The sequence below is a fragment of the Corythoichthys intestinalis genome, chromosome 20 (assembly GCF_030265065.1).
Source record: "Corythoichthys intestinalis isolate RoL2023-P3 chromosome 20, ASM3026506v1, whole genome shotgun sequence".
NCBI lineage: Eukaryota > Metazoa > Chordata > Actinopteri > Syngnathiformes > Syngnathidae > Corythoichthys > Corythoichthys intestinalis.
The window spans coordinates 55501-73565 of NC_080414.1; the positions used below are offsets into that span (position 1 = coordinate 55501).

Genomic DNA, 18065 nt, shown 5'->3' on the forward strand with positions numbered 1-18065 from the left:
GAAAGACTCAAGGACACGGCTACTGATATACTTTGGTGTATTGTGTAATATTCAATGTTACTAATGATGATAAGTGGGGTGGTCAACAAAAATTTATAGGGGGGGCGTGGCCACACCCTGGTGGCGCCACTGGTGCTGGAGAGGAGGGTCCGTCAGGAAGTCAAATCTCGGATTCGGGAGGAGCACTGTGGTTTTCGTCCCGGCCGTGGAAGAGTGGACCTTGAATGAAAAGCTGCATTTGTGCATTTGGTGTCCTTGTACTGTGTTTCAGGGGTGTAGCATAGTCCTGCGCCGTTACACAAACATGGCTGTCTTGTATGTATGTTTTGATGCTCAAGATATTCAACACACCGCGTGCTCATAACTTTGATTTTTATTAACGACTCACAACATGTTGGTGCGGGTCAAGTGACATGACAATACACACAATCTGAGCCGAGTGTACTATAGGGGGCTTCGGAAAACATTCAGAAACAACAACGTCAAAATTTTTACAGCAAGCGTTCAACATTTTCTTTACTGGTCCCACAGTATACTGGTTTGGACTTAATACATTGATATATTATTCACTGCTTGAATGTGGTACAGAATAAGAAGTTGCATGGGAAGTGTTTCAGTATTTTTTGACATCTGAATTTGGCTGGAAATGTAACTGCACACAGAGCAGTGCTTTGGTGCACGATACTGAACGACGCCGGATTCTTTTCCTGTCAATAATGGACATTTCTCCACACGCGTCATGCGCTCAGCTCACCTGCACTGACAACCGCCGTCGTCACCGAGTATTGTAGCGTACTCGCCTTACATCCGCTACGATAGCAGCGAAGTCACCTGACGCGGGACGGCCGCCGACTATTTTGCTTTTGGTCATTGATATGAGGCAGAGTACACGAAACTGACAGCGAGCGCACGTCATGATGCTTAAAGCTCCAGTGATTTTTAAAGGGTGGATATACAAGGTATGGCATTAGAATTAAGGGCCTACTTCAACACGCGAGTTGAGAACTGTCAAACAGGTTTAGGTTATAACAGAACAAATATTTGATGACTTATATCACAAACAATTGAATATCACTTGACATTAAACATAGCAAATCATCTTTGTTACAGGTTTGTCTTCACTGTAATACCTTCCTGTCAGCAAACTAGACCCACAACACTTCAATTTTTATTTCTCATACACCGCCAGCAGGCAGGCAGGCAGGCAGGCAGGCATTCAAACAGACTTTATTAGTTCAGCCAAACATTCAAGTTCAAACATGTTAAGTGTACATAATCACTCAGCGTGTGCATGCGGTAGTAGTATGAAGATTGATTCTCTCGTTTGAAGTTTAAGGCAGATGAACGGAAGCTGCCAGAAAAACCTTTCCCTATCAGTTGAGGTCTGAAGTTGTCTTTTCTTCAGAGAGAATGCGGTCGTTGTCATCATGGCCATTAAGACAGACCTACGCTTGCCATTTCCGCTCGGGCGCAAGACGTTTCACGGTCAAGTCCAACAACACTCCGGGCAGGCAAACGGGAATCATTTTCAGGGTTCGGTCTTTGTTCTTTTCCAGTACTTCTTCGGTTTAGATGTTTTTGGCCAACCGCCGCACGCAGGGTTTTCGCTTTATTTTCACCCTCCGTCTGATGTTTTTCCCTCACGAAGGAGGCGAGTCAGGATACGGAGGAGGCGGCGGCGGACGTCCCGGTCTCGCCCCGCTTTGCCGGACGCGGCGCACTCCCGCACGGCCCTCTGCAGCTCTACCTGTGCCGAGGAAACGGTCAAATATGACGCCGACCGGGAAGGAGAAGTAGAACCGAACCCACCTGCAGCGGGAGCCCCGCTTTGGCGCCGAGCAGCGTGGGAGAAAACACCGGTCGGAAGATTTTCTGGCAAATCACCTGAGCGATGAGAAAAAGAAGGTGGGTCGGCCGGCCACCGGCCGGCCGACAGCGTTAGCTCGAGGTCCGTGCCGCCAAACGGCGGCGGGACGATAGAAGAGAAGGAAGGCGATCTCTTCTCTAGAATCCGAACGGCAACCTGCAGGTTGGTGTTGGCGCGCTGTCGGCGGCAGTGTCGTACGCTCAGGTCGCACGACGACACGCAGTCAAAGAAGTGGCAGTCGTCGTCACGGACGCACTTCTGATCCAGGAGCTCCTCCATCTTGGGCTGGAAGAAGGCCATGTCCACGTCAATGGCCACCACCTGAACCACATCGGACGTCAGCTTAGGCGACGACAAGCTGCCGGCTGTGAAAATGCTGAAGCCGATTGCTGACGCCCGCCTGACTGAAAAACAGCCAAACTTTAGGATGGCTGTCTCAAATGATTAGGCTTCTTCCATCATTGACACATTGACGTCAATTTAGGATTCAAGTAGTCACCTGAGACTGAAAAGCAAATGAGTGAGTGCTAGAGGCTTTTCAATTTCAAGTCGGAATACTTGAAATGCCATCGTGGAAGGGCCACGTCCGTCCGTGCGCTCACGTTGCCTCGGGCGGCATTGAGAAACAGGACATTTAACGATGCAAACTCGGACCATTTGACTATTCTTGAAACGTTGGCATACCAATAATTGGTGGCCAAAGGTAGAGAGCAAATTTCAAAGGTTTCTCCATTCATTGGAAAATCTCGTCATTGTCATAAGAAAATGACTTTCCTGCATTTTATCAATGAGCGCAACATTGTCCACGAGCAATCATTCCAATCTTAATGTTCTTTTCTTTGTCCGTGTCTTAAAAGTCACAATTTGGGAAGCCAGACATTTGGATCTTGGACCGGTTCAAATGAAAACTAGTGGAATCAGTTCAGTTTGGGAAGGGCTGCCCCAAAGCTGCCGGACTATTGGAAAGAAGCGGCGCAGCATTGACTTCAACATTTGCGCAATAAGAGAAAGGCGCTGACAGTGAGGTCTTTCCTGATGGCAAAGTTCTCGGGCTTGACGTCGCACAGGTGAACTTTGTGCGCGAAGTCGTCGTCGAAGTGTCGCACCATGTCCAAGAAGCTCAGCGCCACGCGGTGGACGCCCCCCGCTCGCTTCTCCGCGTCCCCCAAGGAGAAGATGTTCTGGTCCCACGCGCGGCCCGCCGACAGCGACTCTACGGCGTAAAAGTGTCCGCAGGAACCCAGGACCTTGGGCACGTGCGCGCTCAAGTCCTGCAGGACTCTGCCGCCCGGGGGAACCGGAACAGAGCGCAAAGGTCCAAAACGCCACCGGTCCAGTGCGTTTCCCGGCGGGCGGGCGGGCGGGCGGCCTCACCTCAGGAAAGCGTACTCGTCCTGCTGCAGCAGAGACCACATCGACATCAGCTCGGCCCTGGAGTAAATTTTCTTGTCCGGCGACCGACGCGGCTCGACCGGCGGAAAACGGGCTCCGTCCTCTTCCTTGGCCAAACCCAGCCAGTTGCGCACCTGCCCGTGGAGACAAAGAGCAAATGGCGTCGGCCTTCGAGTAGTGCTACGTTTGCGGGCAAGTCTCAATCTTTTGAGCGGGGCGACGACGGTCGCTCGCGGGCCAGTGAGGGTTTTCCGTCAACGGCGGGACACGACAAGTAGAGGCAAAGATCGCACGGCCCATTCATCACGGCGCGCCTGTCTGTCTGTCACTTCTAGACAAACGAGCGCCTGCCGCCATAAACGCTGGCAGTAATTTGTCGGTGTCCGACCGGACTAACGCGTTAACATTGATTGGAATGTGCACTGTAAAAAACAACTCATGGAATTTACTCAGTAAAATTGAGGTAACAATTTACACTCAATTTGAAAGTGTAAATTTGACCCAATTTGAAGTCAAATTGGATCACTGTCAAACAGAGTGTAAATTGTTACCTCAATTTTCTTGCATAAAATCTATAGGTTGTTTTTTACAGTGTGCAAGCGCACTGATAATGCACGTGAGCAAAGGAAGGAAAGGATGCCTAAGCCAAAAACCGGAACCGTGAGGCAAACTTGGTCTCGTCGCCCGCAGAGCTGCGCTCGTGTATCCATTCCGGTATCCTAACCCTACGCCGAACCCGCTATTTTGTCTTTGGACTTAACCGCTCGGCAAGCAAATTGCACGGCTAAGACGGAAGTCCATCACGGTCCTTCTTATTCGGGAGGCCCCGTAAATTTGGACGGCGGCGGTCCGGGCCACTTACCTCCGACGTAGCGGCGAGCAGAGCGTCCAGCGGAGACGCGTCCTCCCTCGCGTCCTGAAAAGGACAAGTTCAGTAGCGTGCGGGGCTCGCTCTCTTTTTGCTTTGTTTCTTACCCGGTAGTACGGCGCCCCGAGGGAACGGTAGGACGACAGGTTTTCCAACTGGGACTTGAGGACCACGGGCCGACCTCTCCAGCGGACCGACATGACCTTCTTGCCGCTCTCGTAGTAGAGACACCTCTGGTACGCCACCAGGCCGCGGACGCACAGGTCAGCGCAAAGGTCGCCCGCCGCCGAGCCCTCCGCAAAATCCCGGCACTGCCGACGGAAAGCCGACGAGGCTATCGTGTCAAGTACGTAATATGGAAGTGTTGGAAAGATCACAGTATCTTGTATTTTTTCAACCGGGTTGCTATCTGCCGCCATTGCGTATTGAAAAATAAAATGCAAAGAGGGAGGTTTGGATGGCAAAAAAGACATCAAGGAAGGTCAACTGAAAACTAGGGGATTTGAAGGCATCGTCCAAAAAGAAGGGGAGCCAGACACTGACTACGCCAAAGAAAAACCTTCGCCCGTCCGCCCGCCCGCCCGCACGCACTCGTTTCAAATTCAACTTGCTACTGAGCAGCGCGGCGCATTGCCCGTCTGCGGAGCCCTTCTCGGTGGTCCCGACGGACTCGCCGAGATGGAAGCCATTAAACTCCGTAAATAGTCTGGAATGACAGAGGAAATGCAACTGCGGCACTTGGACCCTTAGAGAGTGCCTGAAAATACTAAAGCCTTTTATAGGCCTCTTCCTTAAATAGCTGCCATCAGAACTGTTCTCCATCCCGACTGCTGAAAAGATTTCCATCCCTAGCGCTTCTCCTCACAACGGCGGATTTAGAGGGTGCCGGAGCCTATCGCAGCTGACATCACGCGGCTAACGCGGTCACGGGACACAAATAGAAAAGCCGGCAATTGAGAGCGTCGCGTCCGTCCATCTACACGTACGGTGTGTGTTATGGGCATGTGACAGGGAGGGAGGGAGGGAGAAAAGCCACTGTGTCGACAAGACTTGGATTTGGCCAAGGCTGCCCTGAACAGGACAAGCGGATGGAGAGATCTCATTTTGCTTTTTGTTTTCTTGTTTCACGGCTCTGCCGATAAAAGCCGACTACGTGCTTTCTCTTCAGCGTTCGCTACCTGATCGCTTTTGCCGTGAGACACATGTGTATAAAAGGGATATGGATGGCATTCGTAGACAAGCCGAGCGAGCGCCTCTTCTATATAGAAACGTACGTCCTCCCGCTAACTAATATTTTGTTATTTGCCGCCGGTCCATTCCCAAAAATGTGACAGCGGTCAACCAGTTTCAGAACCTTAGATATTGTGAATGGAATCATTGAAACGCGCGTGTTCATTTTGGAGTGCAATTGCGGGGCACATTGTCTGCCGAACAGCGCGGAAGCCTTCATTTACAAGCAACAAGCCCGAATAGAATAAGGGATGGGATGGGATGGGATGGGATGGGATGGGATGGGATAGCCCTATATTGTCATTATACAGTTGTACAGTGAAATTGTGGAGCATCTCCCTTTACAGTGCAGGACAAGTTAAAAAAAAAAATCTCGAAAGGTGCTCGCAAGAATAAAGTATAAAATCTAAATAAATATACAATATGTATGAGGTAGTCCTATATTCAGGCAGTGCAAATAATTGAAGGGAATTAGCAGCAGTTGACAGTCAAGGCATTGAATATTGCACAAGTCAAAATCTTGAAAGTGGCTTGCAAGAATAAAAGTATAAAATCTAAATAGTATAAATATGTAGAGTTAGTCCAATGTTCAGGCAGTGCAAATAATTGGAGTAAAGTAGCAGCAGTTGACAGTCAAGGCATTGAATATTGCAGATTAATATTGCACTTAAATAGGTATTGTGTGAATAGAAGTTGAAGAAGTTGACAGTGAAGCATTGAATATTGCACTAAGTAAGTATTGCACATAGTATATTGCCTGTAAATAGATATTGGACATTGGGTGATGTGGTATTACATAGATGGCTTAAGCAAAGAAACTCTTCCTCAGTCTGTTTCTTCTTGCTTTTACACAACTATAGCAGGGGTCCCCAAACTACGGCCCGCGGGCTGGATACGGCCCGCCTCCACATTTGGTCCGGCCCCTCCCTTTTTTTTTTCTCTCTCTCTCAATAGTGTTATTTATTTCCTGGCTTTTTCTGGGAAGAACTCAGAGAGGGTTATTTGGTTATTATCTATTCAATTAATAGGGTTATTATTATTTTTATTATAATAACTTTAGTTCCATAAAGTATCCAGAAAGGGTTATTTGATTTGACTAACCCTAACCCTTCTGAAAAACAATAAATTTTTACGTTTAGCCACTCCTGCAATCGTCACACTTTTTCTGTTACAAACTGACCTGGCCCCTCCTCAGAGAATGGAAAAGTTACATGGCCCTCACAGGAAAAAGTTTGGGGACCCCTGACCGATAGCAGGGAGCTGTTCAAACACAGTGTCGTCTTTGGAACTAGCCACTGATCTTTGTGTTGAAATAGGATTCTCTCTTTTTCTTTGACTTTCGCAGTTCTGACGGGCGTCAGGTAGGACTCACCAGTCGACGCAGGATCTTCTCGCCGGCGGCGTCGGAGCACGCGTCGGACAGGTCGTCGGCACGGGGCGGAAACGGGAGGCCGCGGAGAAACAGCCGCCACGCCGCGCAGGTCAGAAGCAGCGCCAGGGTCGCGCGCCCGCGTCGCCCGCCCAACATGGCGCCGGCGGGCGGGACGGGAACGGCGCCGCTCGGGAAAAACGGAAGGGGCGTCCTAATTACGCCACGTCGCGCCATACGTCTTCCCGGACGTCTGCGGTTGCGATGGGTTGGATAACCTGTCGATGAAATGACTTGGCATATTGGTGAGTCGGCCGTATTTTGGAACATTCAAGAAGGTTTCTCGTTTTCTCCCGAAGACTCTGGAGTTTTTGGAGTATTTCCTTGCCGATGTGGAGGGTCTAAGGATGGGGATACCCAGGACTTGAATTTATTTATTCATCTTTGTTGCTTTGTTTGCTGTTTCTGATTGTGTATCATATTGCCTCTGCAAAGCCCTTTGAGACAATTTTTGTGATCTAGGGCTATACAAATAAAATTGAAAATTGAATAGAAGAACAAAATGGTCATTACTTCTAAAATAATAAAATTATAGGAGAAACAGAATCTCCGCCTTGACGCGGATGGCCTGTTGGGCATTTCACATTCTTGAGAAATCATTCTCCCCCAATTATTATTGTTGGTAAACTCACCGTATTTCAAAGTACTACCACTTGGTGCCACATTGGAGAAGCGAGTCCGTTGAATAAAAGCTGTCCTCATCTACAAGCGATGACCCGGCGGAGCGCCAGAACAGGCACCCGCCGGCCCCGTTGTCTTCGGGAAGGGCGTCGAAACGGACCGCGCCTTTTCTTATTGAGACGCGCTCTCGTTCTGCGTCGGTTCTTACAGACGAGTCGGGAGAAACGGGAGGGATCCCTAACGGACCGCCCGCAGCACCCCCCCCCCCCTCCCGAGACTGCCCGAGGGGCAAGCTGCCCCAAAAGGCCGAACGAGTCCGCGAGCGCGCCGGCGGGTCAGGACGCAAGTCGGTGTTGTCAGCTTGCGAACTTTCTTCCCAAATGAGTTGCAACTTTCCATTCACGTCCCAGATCCGTTGAACAAGTGTCGCCCAGTGCAACCCAAAAAAAAAAAAGATTTCTAAAATCTTGTGTATGTTCTGAAGCAACTGAAGATGCTGCCGCACGTCGTCCGTTTGACTTTTGCCCTGAGCGCAGACTCTCAGGCTGCATTGGAATGCCTCAGCCCTCCCTCTTTTCCCCATTAGTGCGTGTGCGCGCAAGCAAGCTGAAGCATGCACATCTGTTTGTAGTTTGTTTGCTGCGCCGAGACGCCCCCACGTGGTAGGTTGAGGTTTCATACAGCATGTGTTTGGAGGTCTCTTGAGAAAGGTTGTAGATTTGCACACACGCAACACACGAATACTACAAAAAGACATTCAATTGAAAGTTTGATGAAGTAGGTTTTCAAGAAGTGCTTCAAACTGTCTTCATTCCTCCTTTCCAATCCACTTGAGGACGTCATCGCGAGCCGCTTCCCTGAACCGCGGCCGCTCCCTCTCCTACTGCACTTTCACCTCGTCCCGCAGAGGCTCGACGCTTGATAAAGCAGGCGAGGCGTGAAATCACAGAGAGCCCGTCGATAGACGTCGGCCAATGTGAACACTGGAAGTCCGCGTGGGTTGGAGAGGGGGTCAAAAAACATTGGGCTAAAGTTTGAAGCGCAGACAAGCGATGCAACCTAAGCAGACCTTTACTTTCAAAATAAAAGCCAACAATTGAACTTTGCGCCATTCCCAGCTATTATGAAAGCTAACGGATTTCCAGAAGGATTGAGTTCAAACAAAGACGTTTGGGAGAAGGTTCTGACCGGCCGCAGCCACACCACAAACCGGGCCTCGTACAAACGACGCCCCTCCAAACCAGGGCTGCTGTTGGTACGGTGGCACCGAGGACTCATTTATGGGATGAATTCCTAAATCCTAACCCAAATTCAAAGGGTTTTGGGGACAATTGGCCCTAGCCCAATTCTTCACCCTAAACGCCTGTGACACCATCAACAAGACTCATATAGCATCATTATCTGAATTAGAATCATATTTTGAGACAATTTGACTATATACGACAATTTGGCAAAGTGCAGATGGCGAGAAACGAGTCTTTTATTCTGCCATTTAGCCCCGCCTGTCAATATTGCACTCCGGCGTCTCCATTTGAGTGATGACATTGGCAGAGTAGTGATTTTAAAATTCAGCCCAATAGAGGAGGAAGCGTTTTTCAGCCGTTCTGGTTCAAGTGTGGATCTTTCAAGTGATGTTATCAATCCAGAGGAAGCCTCGGACATGTTTGGAGGAAAACCATTCAGAACGACAACAAACACGAGGCCGGTGACTAGCGCATGTTGTAAAATGTCATCGTTGTTTTTTTCTCACTACACTATTTTTACAGGGTATTCTTTGTAACTAAATATGTTTCCCCAATTGTTAAATAAATGGTATGGTTGTGCTAAATTGAATATGAAATATTAAAATTGCATTTATTCAGTACGACAGGGCCAGTGTTGTTAATAACGGCGTTACAATATAACGGCGTTACTAACGGCGTTATTTTTTTCAGTAATGAGTAATCTAATCAATTACTTTTCTCATCTTGGCAACGCCGTTACCGTTACTGAGGCGGGAAAGGCAGGCGTTACTATGCGTTACTAATTTGGTTGAATAAAAAAAAAGTCTGAGAGAACCGGACTCACGGGGACGAGAGCAGAGCAGGAGTGGGGAAGACGCCGTTCCAACCGCGATGGTAGGTGGCTCCAATAATACCTGACTGCAGCCATAGCCGACAAACTACGCCCACATGACACGGTAGATATCATATTATAGAACTAGATGCAAATGACAGACACTGCTGCATTGCCAACATGTTTTAAGGACTACATGCGTTTGTAAACAGCCGCCATCTTAAAGCAGTAGACCTCTCAGGAACTTAGGAAGGCCCTGATGTAGAGATCCTTCCTAGCGAACCTAAGTATTTTTTTTTAATCTAAAATGCCCCTAAATCGGCAAAATCTTAACTTAAATCTATCTTTAAATGATGAAACAGTTTTAAAACTTACACATGTTTAAAGTAGACAGAAGGGAACTAATGCAATAACGGGAGAAATTTTAACAACTTTAACGATTGATTCACAACTTTAAATGACTTCCACATATAGCAAAGGTTACTAGCTAGTTATCGCAATACCCTTGTGTCTAGTTAAGTGGAGGGTAAAGAATTGGGCTAGGGCCAATTGTCCCCCAAACCCTTTAAGCTTCATATTGTGTGACCTGTGTGGTTTTTTTTGTTTGTTTTGTTTTTTTTTTTGAGGAAAAAAAAAAAAATCACTAGTTACTTTGCCAAGTAACTAATTACTCTTACATTCAGGTAACTGAGTTACTAACACAATTACTTTTTGGGAGAAGTAATTTGTATCTGTAATTAATTACTTTTTTAAAGTAAAATTAACAACACTGCATGGCACTAAATGCGTTAGTAGACAGCCGCCATCTTAAAGCAGTAGACTTTTTAGGACGGCTCTGTTGTAGAGAACCTTCCTAGCGAACCTAAGTAACTTTTTATCTAAAATACTTCTAAATCGGCAAAATCTTGACTTGAATCTATCTTTAAATGATGAAACAGTTTTAAAACTTTCATATGTCGAAAGTAGAGAGAAGGGAACAAATGCAATAATGGGAGCAATTTTAACAACTTTTAACAGTTGATTCAGGGTAAAGGGTAAATTTGGGTAAAGAATTGGGCTCGGGCCAATTGTACCAAAAACCTTCACAAAAAACTTCACATAGTGTGGCCAATGTTTTTTTTTTTTTTTTTTTTTTGAGGGGAAAAAAAAAAAAGTAATTATCACCAATTACTTTGCCAAGTAACTAATTACTCTTACATTCAGGTAATTGAGTTACTAACGCAATTACTTTTTGGGAGAAGTAATTTGTAACTATAATTAATTACTTTTTTTCAGTAAGATTAACAACACTGGACAGGGCTAAATGACTGCATATTGGTCAAAACAGCTGATTTCTTAAACCTCCCGAACGGTATTTTATGCCACCGGAGTTAGTTGGGCTCTTGTCGTTTCCCAGCAGGGGCTCGGAGACATGGAAAAAGTGTCAGCAAAAGAGGAGTGTAATAGCTATGCTACGCGCTAACCCGAAGCCAGGGTCTCTACCGAGTCACTTCCTCACCTTTCGAAAATGAAAACAAAACTACTCCGACTCACGTGACGCACGGCGGCGGGGCCGATAACCTTCGCCGATCGGCCCGCGCCCGGAGGCGAGGAAGTTTCGCCTCGTCGTTCCCCGGCCCCGGCGGGAGCGCTCGTCGCCGGGGACGCGGCCGGGGGATGAACGCCGAAAACGGCGCGTTCTCGGCGGAGCAACCGGCCGACGACGGAGCGCGCGGCCGCCCGAGGATAGCGCTCTCTCGGCGGGAACGCGAAGAGGGGCGGAAGTCTCTACGCGATCGAGAGCCGCGGACAAGAGCGTGCGGCCGCCCGAGCGCGGTGCGTGACGAGACGCCGGTCCTCGGCCGCTCCCGCCTTTTTCGGTGGACGGGGAGCATGGTCACCCACGAAATGCAGGCCACCTCCTTATTAAAACGTGTGCCGCGATCCCGAGATTTAACATAATATAAAACACGTAGCTTACTCGTTTCCTCGTCCGTCCAAAGGTCCTGCAGTTGTCGGACGTGTTTTGCCCATTCTTTGTGGTGAACGGGATGTTTTGGAAAGCCAAAAAGGCTCACGCGCCTTTCTGTGGTGCAGCAACAAAAGCCTGCAGCACATTGGACTGGCATGATCCCAAAAATAAACAAATGAATCAGCCGAGTCCGCAGTCGTTCTGCATACTATGCTGTACTACTGTACTATAATGGCTGTATAGTGAAGGTGATTAGTCCGCTGACGTCCCGTTGGCCTTCTTCCTCAATCCGGACTCTGGCCGGAAGTCACTCGTTTTCATGGCGCGGGATTCAAAAAGTGGAATAAATATATGGATCGCTTCCACACACATCCAAGCGGTCCATTTCATTCAGGAGCATAAAATACCGTGTAAAACATACATGATTTTTGCTGTCATAGGCACTTTAACTAGACACAGGGGTATTGCGGATATTGCAAATGTAATTTTTGCTATGTTTGGAACTCATTTCATGTTGGGAATCGGTCTACTTTACACACTTCTAAAACCACAATCACGTCACTGGGAAAAACAGAAGGCTAAAGTGTCCAAGCTTTGGAATTGTGTGCAGAGGACCACGCGGATCTGGAACGAACAAGACGAAACACTTAAAATGTCACACTCCGTCTCCATATTTAAGAAAAAAGTCCAAACTCACCTCCTTGCAATGTATGCTTAATATGCTGATTCTTTGAATAACATTACTAAGGTATCTCATATCAAATCCGATGTAACCGGAATGTTGAAAAACTGGGCCCCTACTAAAAGCTTTAAATAGCTTATTCGGAGTGTCCCTTTCACCCATCTTATCAGATGAACCGTTTGTATACGACCGAGTACCTTGAATATATATGTGAATAAACTGAAACCGATTCATCATTTTAAGATAGATTCAAGTCAAGATGTTGCCCATTTAGGAGTATTTTAGATCAAAAGTTACTTAGCTTTGCTGCAACGGAGCCTTTCTGAGAGGTCCACTGCTTTAAGATGGCGGCTCTCGACTAACGCCGGCGAGTCTGTCATCGCGCATCTAGTTCTCTGTAGATGCTTATCTACCGTGGGCGGGCGTAGTTTGTAGCCTGTCGGCTGCGCTGCAGTCAGGTATTATTGGAAGTTGGAAGGAAGCATTTGGACATTTACTTTCGAAGGAATAAAATGGCAGCAGAAGAAGTCAAATACTTTAGGCTGGACGACATCAGCAAGCAGAACTCCTTCAAATCCACCTGGATTATGATACGACACAAGGTCTACGACGTGACCAGGTTCCTCGAGGAGGTGAGTGTTGACACAATTACGACAAGTAGCCTACTACAACTCGAGCATTTGAAGATCCAACCCCTTAAAATAAGAGGAAAAGAAGTTTGCCTATTCCAGACCACTCGAGTTTTATTCTCTGTTAGGTGTTCAGTCTTGTTCTTGACACGGTGTGAGAGAGAGACACGCATACACACGAATATAAAGTGTGTGCTCGCGTTGGAAGAAGATGAGCCATCCCAATGCTGAATTTCCCCTAACCAATGCGCGGCCTCCTCCGTACTTGACGAGAAGACAGCCGTTCCTTCGCAAAAAAAAAAAAAAAAAAGGGGGGGGGGGCTCGTTCGGCGCCACGGTCGACGACGTCCTTGCGGAGGACGGAGCGCCACGACCCGAGATCGGACGACGACTGCGCCTCGCCTGACCTGACGCGAGGTGTTTCTTTTCATGTTGCGCAGCACCCGGGCGGCGAGGAAGTCCTGAGGGAGCACGCTGGCGCCGACGCCACCGAGAGCTTCGAGGACGTGGGCCACTCCAGCGACGCCCGCCGAGTCGCCGCTCAAATGCTCATTGGAGAGCTGCACCCGGTAGCCCGCTGAAAACGCCGCCGCCGCCGCCGCCGCGTGGACGCCAACGCCACTCAGCGCTTTCTGTCTTTTTGCGTGTAGGACGACAGAGACAAAATCACCAAGCCTGCGGTAAGCTGTTCCGGAATGTGGGTTTTTCTTTGTTTTTGTTTGTTAATATACACGCAAGGGCGGCCATCGTCCAAAACGCGCACCGCTCGCTCGTAATCTTCTTTCTTAAAAAACTCAATTATTAGCCCAGTATTTCTCAAATAGTGGGGCGCAAAGCAGGGCGCGTGTGACCTCGGGGAACATACTGATTTTTTGTCACACTACAATAAAGTGTAATTGCACATCCACTCCGGGTGGCTGTGGCGCTTCCATTTTCAGAGCGCGTGCTGTATTTTCGAACCAAACGAGCACTGGAGATTTGAAGAGCTAAGAGGAGGAAATATGACAAAGTGGTATGTAGCGTTTGGCTTTGACTGTTAATACAGTGACAGACAAGGAAACCCCAGTTTGTGTCTAAAAATGTTTACAACGGACAGCAGGAAGGCAAACCAATTAAGAACATTACACCCCAAGCACATTGATAACTTTTTTTTTTCTTTTAAGCAAAGAATATTACCAACAATCATCCCACTTTGTCAGTGTTACAGCAATAAACCAGCGAGCACTGCACACAAATTTGCTTAGTGCAACAACAAAAAAATGTCCCTCTGTCCAATGACTGTTTTTGTTCTAGCGATTTTTGGTTTTTTTGGACAAGGGATATTGTTCTCATATGTTGCTAATAAATTTATATTGATTATTATTTATTTTATTTTTCAGTATTGTCAAAAATGTACCTTAAGTGAATTTTTACAGTTCGGATGTGACTTTTTTCCAATTCAGGCAAAGTGATGCACTTTAAGTCTTTTCTGTTATAAACAAAACAATGTTAATGCAGTTCAACTTTATTGTAAGTAGATTCTATATATATATTTTTTTCATAATAAAAAGGACACAATGTTATGCAGAGGTGTACTTATAATTTTAAGGACAAATGATACTATTTACAGTGGCAGCAGTGAGTCGGGGGGGGGGGGGGGGTGTGAAACATTGACGTCTTACTGGGGGTGGTGTAACAGAAAATATTTGAATTGAGAAGCACTGTATTAGCCGATTTTGTGCGCTCCGTTCAAAGTTGAGCTTCGATGCCGTCGTGCGGAAACGCCCGATCCGTGGTCGGAGAGTTACCGGTCGATGTCGCTCCTTCACGTCCTCTATTGAAGTCGGCCCGATTAATACAAATACTTGTCCTTCCGTCCTCTCTATCAGTTTTATTTTTGGACCGTCGAGTGCGATGTGATGGAGCGGTTCCATATTGTAAATAATATGAATAGCAGACTGTCTGAGCTCATTCCAGTCTGGACTCCTCTCCATACTCATAGCACCAGGAACAAAGACCACATCAGTGGAAAAAAAGAGAAGACTTGTTAGCACCAGCTTGAGCATTGCAACTACAGGCCCTCAGATTTGGAACGAGCTCGACGAAAATCTAAAAGTGTCGAAATCCACCTCCACCTTTAAAACAATGCTAAAAAGCATTCTGATCAGTAAATATAACAACTCCGACATACGTAGGTTATAAATTCTCTTCTAGGGAAGTTTTTTTTTTCTTTTGTGTGCGTGTGTATTAGAGGTGTGCAAAATTTCCGATTCTTAGATTATTCGCGATTCGGCCGTGGAAGATTCGAGAATGATTCACAAACATCCAAATTCCGATTATTGAAATATGCCAAGTAAAGCAGAAGTATGACACACTCAGCGCGCCGCGCGGTCTTCGGTACGCAATTAGGGACGGAGCGAGAGTAGCTAAACATCATGCTTCTCATTACCCGGCCCCTCGGGTAACGCCAATGCTCAACTCACGGCTCTAGCTCAACTCATGCCACGAGATTAAAAAAACAACAACAACATACCTGACTGCTGCCGAAAAGCTGCTACAAGCCACATTATGTTACGGTAGATATCATTTATATAGGACTAGATGCATTATAGCTTCGGTATCGTTACCAGCACATCTACAAAAAACTAGATGCGGGCGTTAGTAACGGCCGCCATCTTAAAGCAGTACACTTCCCTGCAAGGCTGTTGATGCGAACCTTCCAAGCGAACCTAATTAACTTTTTATCTAAAATACTCCTAAATCGGTAAAATATTGACTTGAATCTATCTTTAAAATTGTTTTAAAACTTTTACATGTTGAAAGTAGACAAAAGAGAAATTATGGAATAACAGGAGCAATTTTAACAACTTTAATGGTTGATTCACATCATTAAATTAATTGAAAGTAGTTTAAAGCTGCTGATATAGAATGGGGACTGGAGTTTTTTTATTTACTGTTATTTTTGTATATTTGTTTACTGCTATATGTTAACTTGATACTGAAATAGTAGTTTGGTTTAGCCTGAGAGGATTTTTGAACAATTTTGGAACTAATGTACAAAACAAATTTTAAAAATAAAAATAAAAATAATAGGAGTGGTGTGCATCAATAATCGTTTTATAATCGAATCGGAGCCTCTGAATCGTAATCGTAATCGAATCGTTAGGTGCCCAAAGATTCCCAGCTCTAGTGTGTATATACAGTATACAGTTTGTTGTTCATTTGTATGTTTTGAATGAGAACACTGTAATATACTACAACTCATCCTGCCCATCTGATTTTTTTCTTATGATTGTCTTGATGTACACGGGCTCCTGACTATAAGCTTTTAGTAGCTTTTTAAGGAGACCTGGCGCACACAAAATCGTGGCTCAGCACTGATATGATGTACACTATGTAAATATGAACGTGTGTGTGAATAAATAGAAATGAGTGTGCGATTTCAGGTAGGCTGTTTGTTTTTCAGGAGAGTCTGGCCACCGTGTTGGAGGAGGAGCCCAGGTACGTGTGCGCACACACGCAAAGGTGACCTGACCTGACTCTACGTGTGTGCGGCCTTGCAGCTGGCGGCCCGGCTGGTCGATCCTGGCGGCGGCCGCAGCCGCTGCAGTCACGCTGATGTATCGCGTGTACGTGGGCGATCCCTGACGTCTCGGTCCCGGGGATTTGAGCCCGTCACCGCTCCCGTCCGGGGCTGCCGTGGAAAAAAGAAAGAAAAAAAAAAAAAATCATTGGCACAATCATCACTTTATTATGATCATTATTTTACATATCATGGAGACCATTTCCAAGCATATTATCATCCACTATGCCAGGGTTCACTTAATCCGGACCTCGGTGCCACTTTTCCTGTCGTGTTTCCACGTCTCTCTCCCCTAACACACCTGAATCGAATGATTATGTCATCAGCAACCTCTCCGGAAGCCTGATAATGATCCTGATTATTTTGATTCAGGTGTGTTGGAGGAGGGAGACAAGGAAAACATGACAGGAAAAGTGGCACCGATGTCCGCCCCTGCACTAGGCCATACCGCAAGACTGATTATACCCACCGTTTTTCCACTAGATGGCGCAATTTCCAGCAACATTGGAGCTCCCAGAGTAAAAACTCCTGTATCATTTGACCTATCCTTGAATGGCTTCAAGTAACACCATTTATTATTCGCTTTTCCTCACTGGAGAGAGAGAGAAAACGAAGGTGCTATTCATCCGTTATAGTCCCCGAACCACATTTTGGCTATCTTTTGAAGAAATAGCATCGGCTTACATTGTTGGCCAACCTGTTGGTCGCCAAGGTAAATATTTAACTTTGAAAATACACCTCACCAAAAGCTCCCACGCGACCAGCCTAACTAAAATCTTTGCGCCTCACCAATTGACTCTATTGAATATTTCTGTAATTCACGGATATACGCTAAATCATTTGCAACGGAAGAAACCACAGTTTACAACTGATGACTGCACTCAAGTTACTATCGCGCCGTGTACCGGTGCGCTCCCCTGGCCGGAGGTGGCGCCATTTCAATCTTCATTTTGATTGTTTGTATTGACGTAGTTGAGAAGGGGGAAAGCAAACGGACGTCACCCGTCCGACGCCACAATTGACGCATTTGAGTTACCTAATCCGGCAACTGGATTTTTGCCTCGTCGTCAAACTCGGGCGCACGTCACAACGACGACCTCGTGTGGCGTTTGAAGAAATGACATTTTCCCTCCCTCATAATTTTTTTTTTTTTTTGAAACATGATGCACATGCCTGTTTTGAATAAAAACGTTGATTTTTTATATTTCCAACTTGTGTTAAATATTGGTGTCTAAAGTTGATTGGACTTTTTCCTTTGCATATTTTTCAATGATAAAAATCACGGGTTCATTCTCTTGACAAAATGGCCATTCGTTGTAGTGCAGGGAATGATCAGTCCTGCGTATTTCACATCAAACATAACCCGTCTCAAGGTTCAACTTTAGGTAGCGCTAGCTCATACGTCAAACTGGAGTTTTTGGCCAAGTATCCCCGGGAAATGGTCGAGTGTTCGCTTGAGGTGTAAATAGCAGGTGGAAAATTTCCATTTGGGCACGAAGCTCCGTAGGCTTTTTGAAGATCGTAGTGGCTCACGTCACAAAAACAAATGCCACTTGGACTGTCAGTGACACGCAAAATACCGCAGGCTCGATGTTTTCAAGTTAAAGTGGCCCCGCATGACAGCCGCAGTTCCAAGGATTTTCTGACAAATTAGGCGGCGGCTCGGCGACTTCAGGTGCCGGAAGTAAGGCGCCAATGCTTTCTCCCGCGGTTCCCGTCGACCGCTTCCAAAGCGCCTTCCGTTGGGCGATCTTCTCATCTGCCGTCTCCCTTCACTTC

The 18065-nt window shown here is 46.6% G+C and overlaps 2 protein-coding genes across 4 annotated transcripts; one reads left to right on the top strand and one right to left on the bottom strand.

Annotated features, from left to right (window-relative positions):
• Positions 1-366: 366 nt before the first annotated feature.
• On the bottom strand, positions 367-16573 carry dipk1c (divergent protein kinase domain 1C). Of its 3 annotated transcripts, none has more exons than XM_057824194.1 (9): positions 13132-16573; positions 6730-7004; positions 4235-4438; positions 4122-4175; positions 3242-3393; positions 2887-3148; positions 2024-2188; positions 1810-1884; positions 367-1747 (listed from the first exon to the last, which is right to left on the bottom strand). In XM_057824194.1, exons 2-9 carry the CDS (start codon positions 6961-6963, stop codon positions 1616-1618), a joined length of 1278 nt encoding a protein of 425 aa, XP_057680177.1. In that variant the 5' UTR covers positions 6964-7004; positions 13132-16573; the 3' UTR covers positions 367-1615. The 3 variants fall into 3 exon arrangements, with proteins under 3 accessions (XP_057680177.1, XP_057680178.1, XP_057680176.1); XM_057824195.1 differs by having other exon boundaries at positions 16239-16419; XM_057824193.1 differs by lacking the exon at positions 13132-16573 and adding an exon at positions 7419-9971.
• LOC130908606 (cytochrome b5) lies at positions 12509-17561 on the top strand. The gene is made up of 5 exons (XM_057824206.1): positions 12509-12727; positions 13165-13293; positions 13375-13404; positions 16170-16204; positions 16267-17561. Exons 1-5 carry the CDS (start codon positions 12608-12610, stop codon positions 16349-16351), a joined length of 399 nt encoding a protein of 132 aa, XP_057680189.1. The 5' UTR covers positions 12509-12607; the 3' UTR covers positions 16352-17561.
• Positions 17562-18065: the final 504 nt, after the last annotated feature.